Source organism: Sceloporus occidentalis, unplaced genomic scaffold (genome assembly GCF_023333645.1).
Source record: "Sceloporus occidentalis isolate IW3139 unplaced genomic scaffold, rSceOcc1.0.p SCAF_3, whole genome shotgun sequence".
In the NCBI taxonomy this organism is placed as follows: domain Eukaryota; kingdom Metazoa; phylum Chordata; class Lepidosauria; order Squamata; family Phrynosomatidae; genus Sceloporus; species Sceloporus occidentalis.
In genome coordinates this window covers 132080119-132096070 of record NW_028316983.1, presented here as the reverse complement: position 1 = coordinate 132096070, position 15952 = coordinate 132080119, and the positions used below count along the sequence as shown (strand labels likewise).

Sequence of the window (15952 nt, the reverse complement as noted above, 5' to 3'; positions counted from 1 at the left end):
GCGTAAGAGGTTCCTGCAGGCCACAGGACTAACATTTATATAATTTCCACAATCCAGAGAAGCATGAGGCTTAGATCCAGCTTGACAGCTGGGCCATTTGTTTCTGATCAGCAGCTCCATTCTTTCCTACACACACACACACACACTTGCTTTTGAAGCTGAACAGGGGAAAAAACCCAGAAGAGTTTGCATGATCATAAACAATAAAGATGTGGGTTATTATTAAGGATCTTGAACCATAAAATGGAAGCAACAAAATGACATCAAGGTTTTTCCTTGATACAGTATTTCTCCTCATTCTGTCTGCCTAAGCAACAGGGTTTGTACAGTCTAAAGACAGAGCAAAGGAAAGGCCTTGCCTAGGAAATTTAATCTAATGATTATTAAACAGATGGGAAGGGAAAAGGAAAGGTTTGTCCCAAACAGTGTAGGAAGTGGAAAATGAAAACTCAAATGTTGTTTATAAGAGAAAAAGTAATGTTAATTCATTAGGAAGGAACAAATTAGTTTTGTGCAAATGTTTTATGGTACAGTTTTCAGTGTGAAATCTTGATCAGATCACTTTGCCCCTAGCTACCTTGAGAAGCTCCTACTAACCTTGAGAATCAGGTTTATTAATAAAATAACTTAAAAGCAGTAGAGCCTGGTGGCTTCCATGTCAACCAGATGGTGAATTCATTTATGGTTTTAATCCAAATTTTAAAGTAACTATCCATGGTGCTGAACCTATGGGAGGGGGCAGTGCTCAGTAACTTGGATAGTTCCTTCAAAGTTTTGGCTCAAGCCCAGAATAGATTTACTGCCCTGCTGACATGGAAGCAACAACCCACTAAAGCTTGAATGATCCAGTAGACTACAGCATTACCCAAGTATCTTCAGAGGAAATCACAATTTGTTGCCAAGGGGACAGAAATCCAAGTTTGTAGTAAGCTATGGTTCCACTGACTTTACATATTCTGACATTTTGCCTACCACAGGTCAATGATTTCACTGCAGTCATTACTGAAGCAAATGCAACAATAGTGTACTGCTGCACAGTGTGTGTTTTCATAGGAACGCATAGCCATGATTTTAAGACTCCAAGGACAAAGAATCTTTGGAAGGTCCTGCCAGCTGAAAATGTGTGTCTTGGTTGCAAATGGAATAAGTCAAGTTTTCATTTCCAGATGCTATACTCAGTTATCCCAACCCCCCAAAACTCACTCCCCAAATATTAAAAGCCTTTCACAAACTAGCAGTCTGTACACAAAGAAACATATTTTGGAACCCTGCTTTCATTTGGCATTATAGAATGACATCTCACCTCAATTTGGATCTGAAACAGAAACTCTCTTCAGAAAATTCAAATCATTGTAATGGGGAAAGAGAACAAACAGTTATGGCTCTGGCATGTTTTGACAGAAACTAATGATGTTTTCAGGCATGGTAGACCCTTCTAAGGGAATTAGACACACTAGACAAATAGGTGCAGAGGTGTTGTTCTTTTCAAGGAACCACTGAAATTTTCATTAAAAAGAAGAAAAATAGCTTCCTTTCTGCGTGGTTTTATGGGCAGGTTGCATGAACATGACTGGACATGTGCATTTATCCCTTCATGGGCTGCCATACAGTAGGCAAATTGAAGAGATGTGCGTGCATGCACACACACATACACCTTCTATGAAAACTTTCTGAAGGACAGGTATAAGTTTAGGGAGGTATGATGAATAAAAACAGTATGAGGTTTGTAAGGGGCTGGGCTCTGTATTTCAACATTTTTTTTCAAGTAGAACAGGAATTGGAAGAAACAACTGGAGGGCCTCATAAAGTCACTCCCTGATCATAAGGTGGAATTCTCAAAACTGTACTGCTCTCCATTCCCTCTCTTCACTTGCGTACCCAGCATTTCCCTTATATGGAGAGCTTCTGGTAGATTCAAAACTGCATCCATTTTGAGCCTACACAACAGTAGCATTAATCATACTCCACAGTGGGTCTGAAGCTTTGATAACAGCCAATTCACTTCATATTGTATTAGAAAAGAGATGCTTTGCTGGCTGAAGCTATATGCCAGCATATCTTCCCACAAGAGACATATTTACAGGGTTACATCCAAGCAGTGTTAGCCATATGCTAGTCGCCATGAAATCAGTGGGATTTAAGTTAACCATGTCTAACTTTCCACTGATTTCCATGGGACTAAAGCATAAGACACACAACAAAGCATAACTAGTTCATCTGCGTCTGCTCCAGTGTATCTGATGTTTTTTGTATTTTCAGTCATGTCTAAGATGTTGTATAGAAAAGTAGGATAGAAGTACTTCAAATAAATAAATAAAATATTTGAATCCTTCAATAGTCAATATTTCCTTCTAGGAAAAACCTTCAATTTTCTCTGTTAAGAGAAGTGAAGTAACAAAAGTTCCTCTCCAAAGCAGAAGCACTTCCAACCTTGAGCAATCCTTCCTTCCTTAGCCCTCTTCACCCCCTGCCACATCTTTATATGGGCCTCAGAGATCACAAAGGGTTTTCTGGATGAGATACCTCTCTTTGTGGCATTATTATTATTATTATTATTATTCCTTTCTTTTTTCAGTGAAAATCCTCTTGTTCTCCCATCCTCTTTCAATCTTTATAGCAACCCTGTATGGCAGGTCAGTATTATCATTACCACCATCTTAAACAGTTGAAGGGCCATGACTGTAAGGAAAGGCCTGCCTCCAAGGTTTGTGGCCAAGGCAAAATTTAACTGCAGATCTCCTGATCCATGATGTAGCATCTTAATCACTACCCTCCATCAGCAAAACTGGTAGGTCTACAGTATATAAAGTTACCTACAGAGCAGCAATCATTTAGGAGCAGTTAGCATTACCCTCCCTTGATTTCAGAATAACTGAGCATATTTATTACAGACAGACAATGCAGACAGTAACATGCCCTGAGTCTTATGTGTTGTTGCCAGGCTCTTGCTTGCCTTGGGATAATCTTGGTGACATTACAGCGAATGAGCATAAATGAGCATAATGCATGTGCACATGGCTGACTCAGAGGGAAAGACTGCCCTCACTGCTCTCGACAAGCTGGCATTCCTTTCCTATTTCAAGGACCACTGATTCAACTACTTAATGCTGACAGCCCTTGTCACACCAATTGTACTGCTGTAATTTCCGCATTCTATTACAGTCAGCCAGGCTTACTGAAAGGATCCACACATTCCCACCACCCAGCTTATGAGTCTTCACTTCTGTAACACAGCGTGAATTTTCTAATCAGAAGGCCAACCAAAATGATCAGCTAAGATGCTCACTTGATGCCCCCATTCTTACCCATAGCCCTACAATTTGTTTACAGAGTCCACAAGGGAAAGAAGTTTTTAGGGTTTGGTGACATTTTATGACACAGACAGCTACTGATATCAGGTGGCAGAACAATAAGATTCTGATTTTTTTTTTAGTCTCCTACCCATTGGTTTCACCTTCCAGTCACCAGGTTTGGGACACACATATCTTTGCCATCTTGGGGATAGACAGCAGCAGCTTTAGGGGTAAACTGCAACTTTGTGGGTTGGTATTGAGCAGGGAAATGGTATATGACAAATTTCTATTCCATAACTGAAGCAAGCTTTGAAAGCAAGAGGGACAACCCCAAAGGTGGGTTTTGGCAACGTAGTCTAATGCTTAATGCTGTGAATCCAAGTGATGTAGGAATAGTTCATTATCATAAAACGAATAAGTGAAAATCGATATTAATATAATGGGCTCTTGGTATCTGCTGGGTATGATTCCAGGACCCCCTGTAGATATCAAAATCCATGGATGCTCAAGTCTCATTAAATACAATGGCAAAGTAAAATAGTGCCACTTAAATAAAATAGCAAAATCGAGGTTTTCTTTTTGGAATGTAGATCTTTGGGGGAAATTTTCAAGCCATGGATGGTTGAATCCGTGGATAAAGAATCTGTGGGTGTGGAGGGTTAACTGTATTTTAGGCCTAACAGCCTTTCACCACCACTGCTTTCCAAACAATTACACGTTTTCTGATGCTAAGGTGGCTGGGGTATTGGGAGGAATTCTGCCGACAGGGAGCACAATTGTGGCTGAAATGGGGTGAGGTGGAATCCATGATTACAACAGCACATCACTCTCACACAGCGATCTAGAGTACTAAATAGGGTGCTATGATTTTAATGCAGTTATTAATTTGGGGGGAAATTGTAAGAGTATGTTCTCATTTCCAGTTAGCAGAGTCCATTAGATTAATGTAAGAGACAGGATAAAGCTAAAGACTTACAGACACACAACCTTGGCCTGGGGAAGAACTCACCAATCCAGCATTCAACCTGCTGATATGTGTGCTTGTAGCACACATGGCAAAACTGGATTCAAGCCACAGATGAAAAAACTGCTGTGAAACATCTGTCTTCACCCTTAGAGCCATGTAGACATTTTCTGCCAAGTATTTCTAAGGTGTTATAACTAGTAATAAAAATTATCTCTGCCCTTGTTGCATATGTTACACCGGGGTGATCCTCTGTCTCTGTTCCTTATGTAACACTCCCACTTGTCTGAAGACAAGTCAGGATGTGGGATCCCTGTAAACATTGAAAATGAGCTATGATATGCTATGTTATTGTCATAACTGCCCCAATTTCAGGTAACCCTGAACTTTCCTATAAACATACATGAAAGTTGCCAAGAGGTTTAAGCTGCTTGTAATTACAGGTGAGCAAGCTGGATGTATTTGTTGCTGCTTTCAGATCAACACTGCAGTTCTACTTAAGCCAGGCAGTTTCTAAAGGACTCTTGCTAGAGAGAAGGGAAAAAATGGGCAAAAGTAAAATAACTTCCAACAATCTGCCATAAATCATGCAAGGAAGGATCTCAAAGAAAGCCTTCTCTCGCCTTTGCCATTTATAAATCAATGTCAATGTCCAATGTCTTAAATAAAACTGGAGGACAGATATGGAAGTGTGCTTAATTACTTGAGCTAAAAATTGCCCCCATTATTCTCTTGGTTCTGATTTCACAAGGTTTTTCCTTTGAAACTTGGACTGAGATCAGACTACTTGCCTATTTTTTTCTTGTTTATTTTTAACAACTGCTGAACATTTACCCTGTTTTTTGTCTTTCAGGGACAGTGGGTGTCCTCTTGGATTTTCTCCCTGTGTTCACTTGAGATTAGTGCATGCCTCCCAAGGGTAAAATCCTGAACCAACAGATTGCGATTACATAATCACAAGCTTCTTGCGAGTTCACTCATTCTTCATATTGGCCCAAATTATTTCCTTTTGTTTATAAGAGACGTAATTAAACTACACCAAGTTTTTGTGCCTTTTTGAACTACAACTGCCAGAACATAAGAGATCATGGACACTGGCCTTACTGACTGTGAGATTCTGCGAGATGTAGTTAGTCATGGACACTGCCATGCTGACTATGGGATTCTAGGAAATGTAGTTAGGATTCGCATATTTCAGGGGCTGGATCCTCTCCCCGTCACTGGGTAAAGGATCTCATGGCAAGAATATTGCCTTGAAAAATGTGTGCATGTATGCGTGTGTATTCATTCCTCATTTGTTACACTTGCTTTTTTAAAATTTTTTAATAGTACAGCCTATCTAACTATGGTGCTTCCTTAATGTCTCATGATTCATAATATCACCAGGGGCTGCCCCATGGCATCATAAGGGTCTTGGATTTGGCCCTGAAACCTCAGGGACTGGGATAGTCCTCACTTGGCAACTCAAGTCAAAGTCCAAAAAGTAACATTTCCAATCTCTAATTTTAGCTTGGTCTTTCTCAAGTCCCCCAAGTAACATTTCCACAGCACACAGTGTTACCACTGCAGCATTGATCTTTTTGGCCAGTACTGTATCAGATGATTCCATGATGGAGAATTTGATGGAGGTGGTGGGGGTACGCAGATCGCAGTAGTCTCATTGCACGCACTGTAGCTCTTTGGCAGAGCCAAGACAATTCACATTGTGAGTGAGATTGGACACAGCAGACACCTCAGCCATGAGGATGGTGGTCAGATATAGGTGGGAACAATAACGTCATTCCAACCGTTTTTGGCATCTTGACCATTCATGAAAACAACAGGGCCATTCAGAAGAGGAAATTTAAACACAGGAAAACCTTAGCACAGCTCTGTTGAATTTCTTTCTCTTGTCTTTCCACCCTGGGACTAAAGGAAGCAAACAACAATAAAAATATGATCAGTAATAAAAGAATCACAACATCTGAACCACTGGGTTTACTAGATGCTACGGTGGCAGCTCTGTGATGAAGCACTGTGATGGCTTTAATAATTCCAAAGTGGGTACATGAATGTGTTTACTGAAAGGGTAGATAGAGTGATGTCCCTTGCATTTCTCCCTCATACCAGAGCTTGGCAAAAACATTTTATAAGTAAAATCATTATTTGGGGAGGAGAAAATGCTCTCCTTTATCCTAAATTTAAAAAATGAGGAATAAATCTAAAGTGCAATTATTTTGGTGTTATAAATAACATTTCTTTAAATTTTAAGAGGTCATTTTTGACTATATTTCTATTTTTAAGGTTTAAAAAACATTTTACTTGTAAAACAACATGCTAATAAGTTACAAAAAAATTCAAGAGTTATCACTAAAGATTTTCCAAGAATTATCACTAATATAAGTTTTGTTTCCACTTGAATTCTTGAGTTGGTTTTCTCCTGATAAAGCTCTGAGACTGGAAGCTACGCATTAATAAAGGCATAAAAAGTAGTTTTAGGTGGGAAAAGACTGACAGAAGCAGGGGTGGAGCCTTCCAACATTACAATCACTTACTTATTTGTACTTGTTATTCAATCACCTATTTCCTGTTGTTAGCTGACCTCCAATCGACACTGACCCTATTCCTTTGGATTCTTTTTAGTTCTTTCATAGCTGCCCTTCCCATTCCTAGTCTTCTGATTTCTTGGCTGCAGTCTCTCTTCAGATCAATGCTTGATCCAAGGTACAAGGACTCTTACTATTTCTATTTTCTCATTGTCTAGGCTGAATTTATGTAGCAACTCCATGGTCATTATTTTTGTTTTTTTATATTCAGCAGTAAGCCTGCCTTCACACTTTCTTGCTACTCCCTACTTCACAGAAATTCAGCAGCAGATCCAGTTCTGATCTGCAGGTCTACTTGGTACCTCTGCCCTCAGGGAACAAGAGCCACAGTCATAGTGAAACAAGTGCTTTGATTCTGTACCATAAGATTATAAATGATTGCATGACCACATCCATGTGGCCACTGGCCATATCATTTCGGTGGAGCAATCACTTCTACCAAGCCCATTCTGACAGATTAACTGATCAAGACGCAAGGGCAGAATTGGCAGACTTCATGTGCAAGCCCCTGACCAACTCTTCAAATGTAGCCCCTTTATCACACATGTTGCATGCACACACACAAACTGTGGCCACATTTTGTTATTTGGCTAAAAACACTCCCTTGAGAAAGTGCTCAAAATGATGAACACATCAAAATACTAGGAACCATTTTAAACAGGATAGATCATATTTTTTAAAAAAATTAAACATCCCAAATATGTTGAATGTCAATTCAGTTAAGCAGGAGCATCAGCACTTAGCATTGACTGTGTACAGAAATCCTGTAAGATCAGGTCAGTATTATTATCTTCATTTAATATTCAGAATCTAGATGGAGACCTAAGGCAGGAAGAGAATGGCTTACCTAAAGCTACTTATCAGTAAGGTCATGGAAGAAGAGAAGAAAGACCCAGGGCTTCCTGATTTCTCTTTCTTTCTTTCTTTCTTTCACTTATTTTGTGTTTATGCTTATTTCTAACTTCTGTAACTTTTAAATACTTTAAAACCTTTTGAATAAAATTTCTTTTAAAAAATAAGCAGCAGGTACAAGCAAAAAGTACTTCTCCAAATTCCTAGAAAGAGCAGCATTTCTGGTGATGCAAGCAACTACACTACCTTTTCACTTCCAGAGGACAAGCAGGGAGTGCAGGAAGAGAAGGTGCGAAAGAACATGCTTGTGAAAGAAATGATGCTCTTGACAAGCTCTCGCCACCTTTTATGGCATTATCCTGGCTCCACTTCTACTCTCCATGCACTCAAATCATTCCTGCTCCTTTCCACACAGCAGGAGCTATCAACACTGGTAGGAATCTGAATCCTTCTTCCCAGTCCTTCAATACACTGGGCTCCCTTGTGGCAAATAGAGGGGACTGATATGACCCCCTTATCACTGTTGAGCCCCTCATCCCCAAAAGAATGAGCCTGAGATGTTTTGTGACAGGAGTGCCATGTAATTTCCACTCATCATTCCCCCCCCCCCCAAATATAATTAAAATGTATTTCAAACTAACAAGCATAGGACAAATGAATAACAGACAAATAAACTTTTAGGAAAAAAACATTTACAAATATATCTCAGTTTTCTAATTTAATTGTTTTGTATCTCACAAGGACCTAATCAAATCAACTTCAGGGTGAAAATAAATTTGAAGCATGCATTCTCAAATTCTCACCTAATGATTGTATAGAAACCAGTGTAGCACAGTGGTTTGGCGTTGGTCTATGACTCTGGAGACCAGGGTTCAAATCCCCATTTAGCCATGGAACCCCACTGGGTGATCTTGGGCAAAGGCATGCCTCTCAGCCCCAGAAAACCCTATGATAGGGTTGCCATAACTCATAAACTACTTGAAGCCACACAACAACAATAACAAGAAGTTGTTGCATGGTGTTGGTTAGTTCCCAGCAAGTGCTGCTCCCCATCTTTGATCATATTGCTTATTGAAAGACAAAACTATTATCATTAGCAAAAATGTAACTCATTCTCTAAGAAATGCTGTCGTTACTGGAAACTATGTTTAGCAATCCCAACTCAAGGTCTAAGACAATCTGCTGGTTTTTAATACAGTAACATCAATTTCAAAAAACTACTCCTTCCAGAAAGTTACCACACATAGGTATTTCCAACACATACACAATGTTAACATTCTTTCCAGCTGATTGCAAAGCATAGTAATTTATTAGCTTTATAGGGCTTGTCTGTACCTCTGCAGATGCAGATTGAAATGGCTTACTTCCCCATATTGCAGCCCCACCCATGTCAACTTCCACCTGAGTTAGTCATTCCATGGAGCAACCAGCACAAAGTCAACACTAGTATAATAACCAGGGAAAAAAGGAAAGGGGGGAAAAAAGATCCAAATCTGAAACCGAGTCATTACCTTCCCAAACTCCTTAATTCCAAGGCTGGCAAACTGGTTACACCTTAAGCACCAAGCAATATTCACCTACCCAGAAAAGACTGGACCAGATCGCTTCAGGCAGTTACTGCATTGTGGATGCTGACTGAGAAGGAAACTGCAGAGCTGCCAACATGTTTGAAAGCATGTGAACAATGTGGGGACCCTCTGTGCAGAGGGGAAGAAAACAGACTTCATTTGAGAACAAGAACTCCCACCAGTCTTTCCAGCAGGTCTACTGGAAAGGGATACTGGGAACAGCCATTCCAAACATATAAAGTGCACTAACTTGGGAAAGCCACTTTTAAGTAATCTTATGTCTTAAAATTTAATTGAAAATTCATAGAAAAAAACATTATGTAAAAATACATACAGAATGTTGTGTTGGGAATGAGAGGAAACAGATAAAATGTAATATTCTTTTCTTTTCTTTCTTTCTTTCTTTTATACAAATCCACTGTATGTGTTTTTAAAACATTGGCCTGTTACAGACTGCCAAAATAAAGCTGCTTCGGGTCTCTTTGGAGGTATGCTAATGAAATGATGCATGAGTCCTAAGAGTCCGGAGGTTGTACCAAAGCCACACTCCATTCCTAAGCTCTGGAGTGCAGCTTTGGTGCAGCTTCCGGATTCTTAGGATGCATGCATCATTTAAACAGCATACCTCCAAAGAGACCCGAAGCAGCTTTATTTTGGCAGTCTGTAAAAGGCCATTGTTTCTTTCTTTTACTGGGATCAGTAACCACATTACATTCTTCTGATGTCTATATTTGGTATCGCCTCATAAAGATACTCAGTATTCTTACTGCAATTTTCTTTTTGGGTTTTTTTTGTTGTTGTTTTTTTGTATTTGGCAAAATTAGGAAGGGGAAATTATTTATTTAAAATAAAACCAATATGCAAAAAATTACTTTTACTTTCATTTTAAGTCCCCCTGCTAAAATGTAATATTCTTGTGAAGATCAGGTGTGTTTGTTTATGCATGTTATTCGTTGCCCTCACCCCTAACACTCTGTTTCACGTCTCCGTTCTAGAAGCCTGTATAAGCAAAATGTGTGCTGGTTGAGTGTGTCAGACAGTAGCGTGCAAGCTACCATCACCTAATGCAATCAAGGTTCACAACCTATGTGTCCTTTACTGTATGCAAATTAGCAGAAGTTGCTCTCATACAAGTATGTAAACCACAGGAACTTCAGACATGTAGAGACACACTTCTAATAATCAGGTCGCCTAAGAGATAACCTAAATTGGCCAATCAAAAAGCCTTGGCAAGTAAATATTCTCCACTCCTTTCCCACACCTGGAGGTGGGGCGTTCAAAAGCACTCATTAACAACCATTTCTTAAGACCTGAGATATACTAAGATTCAGCATGGAAAGTCTAATGCCTCTAGAATGCTTTTGGTCCTTTTATTATAGCAGCATCAATCCCACAGAAAAGAGAAACTTTAAGCATCATTTTAATGGAAATAATTTCATGCATTACAATTTGCAGGGAAGGCAATTTTTCAGCTCATGGCTGTTAGGCAACCCCTTTTTTCTCTAAGGGCTTTTGTCATACCCCAACTCCATGGAAGCAAGCAGATCAAAGAATCCCTGTTTTTCCATGATCAGTGAGTAATGGGAAGAGGGGTACTATTTATTACTATTTATTTAAAGTATTTCTGTATCCCAGCCCACAAGGGCACCCAAGGTGATGAACAAAGACAAGCCAATCAAAACAGTTCAAAGATAAAAACATTTTAAAACACATTAAAATACTCTTTTAAAAACTCCTAAAAACAGTCTAAAATTAATCCTAGAATCCAGTTTTGAAACAAGTAAAACAGCATTTCAGACACTGAATGCTATGCTGAACAGCATGATTTGGGCTGCCTTCTTGAAACCGAAAAGAGATGGGGCCAGCCTAACTTCCTTGGGTAGGGCATTTCACAGCCTAGTGTCCACCAAATCTTTCAGGATACAACTCTCAGAATTCTTGACCACTGGTTAAGTTGGCTGAGGTTGATGAAAGTTAAAATCCAAAACCTATGAAGGGCAGCACCAGATTCTCTTTGTCTATGAAACTCTGGCAATTATCTTATCATTGTTGGGACAGCCACTGTCCACCATAAACTCTCAGGCAAATATGGATACCTTTGCCCGAAACAGGTGTTCTGACCCTTTTCTCTCTTCTGATATTACTATGAACCAGTCTGTTCTGGATCCTATGCTCAAAGCTGTGGACTGATACCTTCTGGTAGGACTCTCCATTGTGCCCCACCACAATGGACACAGGAAAAGGCCTTCTCAGCAGTAGGACCCCACAGTTGGAATAGTCTCTCCCTGGAGGCCCAACTGCATTGATTTCTTTTTGGCATCAGGTCAGGCCATGACTTCGTATTAAAGCCTTAGGGGCCTAATTTGCTATGGAAAACAGTAGGTAATTCACAATTTCTTACTGTAGCTGTCATTACTAGAACAAAGTATGTATCCTTGGCACTATGTATTTCTGAGACAATTCCTCACTGCCTCTTGCATAGCATAGACAACCTGTATGTACATGACATCTCTCTGCTCAAGGTCCATGGATGTATTTTTATTTTGGTCCAGTACACATGCCAATGTGCATGCCTGTATAGATTTGTGACCAAGGACATGCTGTATCAGGAAGCAATGGATGGAGTAATATTCTCATCTATTCTTTCAAAGTTTGGAAGCATACAAATATATATATATTTTAGTATGTAGGCATACCAACTCTTTCAGACAGAAAGTCTTGAGTAATTCAAACCTCACATATTCATATATCAACAAAATGTTCCAATAAAAAGGAATGTGCTTTTTAAGAAAAACCTCTTCCAGAAAATAAAATATTAAAATCTGATGGTGGGGTAGGGAAATGCAGATACTTACCAGAATCTCCACCCTTTTGAAACAGATAATCCTACCGTACAAAGATAATAGCTAGGGAAGCTATTGTAAATTAAATGGATGAACTAGCAAACACTGTCTTATAATGCATTGTGCTATTGGCAAAACCATGCTGTCAGTTCTGCAAATATTTGCAGATTATTGTGGGTTTTTAAAAACGTTTAACAAACTTTTCCCCTGTTATTATAAAGCTGTATCAATATTTCAACTCTCTAGTCTGATTATTTTTAAGATTGTTTTGTGATGCATAATTATTTAAAGATACTAAGGTACAGCATTATGACTGAATGTCTTAGAAGCACTCACAGCATAAGATGGTTAGAATACTGTCAGATCTCATACGTCTTTAATAACTTCATAAGTGGTAACTCATGGGGAGGGCGCACCTTTTCCCATCACTGAATGCTTCCAAACCAGAGAATATGGTTGGTTGGTTTGTTTTAAAAACTGTGATAAAGTTGCTTTTCTGCAATTGGCTGGAAACAGAAAGAACACAGAGGTTCCATGCAGCATAGAGTATTGAATTATCCAGTAATGAATTTCCCCATGACCAAGATACTTCTGTAATGTTCTGTCTTGTTCTAAGATCCCTTCTAACATGAATAAAAAAAATAGCTGCTTTGCAGTTAAGGCTGTACTGCTGTTTCTTATTCAGAATGGTTGGGGAACAACTAATGCTTATTAGCCAGTTAATTGCTTCTTGAATAGCCTCTCTGAACTGCCCTTTAATGTCAGCTGCTATTATTGGGAGCAAAGCCTTAATCATTGATCCCTGATATTATTTTTCTTTTCATTTTAGGCTGCAAAACAGCCCCGATTCCCTCCAGAAAATAAGTTATTCACCAGCAATTCCATAGACACCCTGAACAGGAAGCATCATAAAAGTCTCAGGGAGACGGCATAATGCTTGTGACTAAAAAGCACAGTGTAGTAGTAGCACATAATAAAAAGTTCTTGGGTTTGCAGGAAACAATCTCATTCGTCAACAGTGAGATCAAACAGCAAAAAGAAAAAAAGGTTGTGCATTTTTAAGCTGCATTAATTAAACCTATGAGTGGTAATCCAACTTGATGATGAAAACAGCTTCTGCTCCTCTACAAGGTCACCCCTAAAATCTACTCTGAACATAAATTTGTGGGGACATACAGGGCTGTAGTGAGGAGGAAAAGATTCACTCACAGAACCTGGCATTTCACCCATAGTTTTCCAGTAATGGAATGCAATTATTCTGTTTTATTTCATACTAGTTAAATCTCCTCTGGAACACTATGCCCCTTTCTGGGTGCAACACTTTAAGAAAGACAAAGACAAATTGGGAGGAGGACAACAAAGATGGCTAAAGATATGGAAAACAAGTCCTACAAGGGACAACTGAAGGACCTAGCTATCTTCAACTTAAAGAAGAAACAATTGAAAGGTGACTGCTACAGCACAGGACTAGTGGACTTAAATCTCATAGTACGGTAAATTTAAGTTGAATATTAAAGGAAACTTGCTGAAGTTAAAGAGCAGTTTCAGAATGAAACCAATTACTGGGATGGGTTAGTGGCTGGGTTCTCCCACACTGGAGGTCTTCAAGCAGATAAAACTTGTCTAAAAATGCAGGAATTTTGCCCCCAGTCCTCAGTAGCATTTTGTCAGTCCACACTGGACAGAAAAGTGTTGCAATTATCATCTGTACTTTTGATAAAGAGTATTTGAACAAAAGGTGATTTCAAACCCTCATAGTGATGGCAAAAGGTGGACCTACCAAAGGTACAGGAACCATATAGAACACAGATTTCTGAAACTGATGCAAAAGTATTCAGTGTTCTTCAGAAGCCTGATCCAATTTTATAATTGTTTTGTACTTCAACTCCCTGTAGCTTCCACCAGCATGGCCAATGATGATGGATTATGGGAGCTGAAGTCAAAAACACCAAGAGAAACAAAGGTTGAGAACTACTGCTCTAGATATTTTTCAACTGCAACTCTGATAAAGTGTCATCATCAGCTATGTTTGCTAGCGCTGATTGGAGCATCAAACCAGCAACATCCACTGGGCCACAGTTGCGCAGCCCTGACATAAAAATTTCATATAAATAAAGAAATAGATTGAACTTCCATTTTAAACTATGATCACCATAAAATCAAGCATTTCCTTTCTGCTTAGTAATTTGTGTGGATAGTTCTATTTTCTTTTATGAAAACTATATGTCAAGGAAACCAAAGAGTTAGGATTTAGAGAGAAGAAAATATTTCTGCAGATTGTTGTATAATGAGTCTGTCAGAAAGAATACTCTTCTGGAATGCACATTAAAAAATGGCGGGAGGTTCAATTTGGGATGCTGAAAATAGGGATTGATCAGTCAACTGCCTCAGCAATATTATTAAGGATTAAACAACAAATTAGATGCACAGTGCCCAAGTATGAACTGTACTTAACAAGCCTTCCCTTGAGCCTTTGACCTTTATAATCTCAAGATGACAACTATAGAAAAGCCTTTGCTGCTTCCCTTGCTGTGAGGGACTTCTATTTTTCTCTCCAGAAAAACAACAACATTGATTTAAGTCCTGACCTTTGCTTTCATTGTCACAATATAACTTCAGGCTCAGCAAACATGATTCATGACTGTGCATATTGGGAGGAGGAAGAATCCTACCATCTTGTCTTATGCACAATAACTATTTTGATAATTGTGCAAGAGAGTTAGAGGGTTATTGATTTTAATTAACATAAAAAAGAAATAGCTCCATTTTAAGAAACATTAGAAATAACTTCACAGTCTGTTCCCATTCTTGTTCTCCAATCAAACTCTTCTCACAAAATGTATTTATACTGCTTCTTTTCTTTGGAGCATTCACACAATTTTCATATAATGAAAGACCACCAGTGTACAATATAATTCTCATTTTTAAAAACTCGGCAAAAACTTTCGATATAATTAACTTTATTACACACAACTGGAAAACCAGAAACGCTACCAGCCTCATCATTTTGATTTCAAAGATTGCTCAACATTTACATTTCAAATGCAGGCATGATAATCAAAAACTTAAATGTAAAAGCCAGAAAAGCCATGATTCTGCAACTCTAAAACTCTATAGCTTGGCAAACCCATCTCTAACCACATAAGGAGGTAGAAAACAAAGTTACCTGGTTCAGTGCAGTTTTTGAAATAAAGATGCCCTGTTTCTTCAGGGTTATCTGTGACATTATCCTCAGCTTCCTGCAGTAGCCTTCGTCCAATCCACTTGTCACTGGTTTCCAAAGCAGAATTCAGAATATCATAAACTAGAGGGTAAAAGAACCAAACAAATATTATACTCAGGGCAAAAGGAAACAGTAAGGCACTGCATCACATTCAGAGACAGAAGCAAGCAGACAATGGGTTCTACTAATGTATTAAGTTCTACTTTAGTAACTATAATCAGCCAAAAAAATGTCGTAGGGGTTGAATGGACAGAAAGTCCATATAAGTCCACAATGCTAGATCAAATCTTCTTACGTGTGTATCTCTTTGTCCTTATACCTCTACCATCTACTGCAAAATTTAGGAAATTCTTCCCCCTGTGTTATGGATTCCCATGAAGGCTTGTTTTGAATAATGCTGAAAATATTGACTGTAAATGAGTGAGAGGGAGTCAGGTACTAACTGGCAGGATAAATTGCATTCAAGGTCAGATTTTCTTGTTCTTATTGAACTACTATAAAAACTAGAAAATATCCTAAAATGTAAAGACATACAACAGAGCACAAAAGTTAGAATCATACAAGCCATTGTATTCCCTATTACCATGCATGGATGTGAGAGCTGGACAGTTAAGAAAGCGGATA

The 15952-nt window shown here is 38.8% G+C and overlaps 1 protein-coding gene across 2 annotated transcripts in view; it reads right to left on the bottom strand.

Moving 5' to 3' along the window:
• The window catches only part of LOC149316820 (sodium/potassium/calcium exchanger 3-like), a 202951-nt gene that overhangs the window by 145338 nt on the left and 41661 nt on the right, over positions 1-15952 (bottom strand). For both annotated transcript variants that reach the window (XM_089516350.1, XM_089516351.1), the window contains exon 2: positions 15272-15409. In XM_089516350.1, the coding sequence (XP_089372476.1) occupies positions 15272-15409 (138 nt within the window). The remainder of the gene's footprint in view (positions 1-15271; positions 15410-15952) is intronic.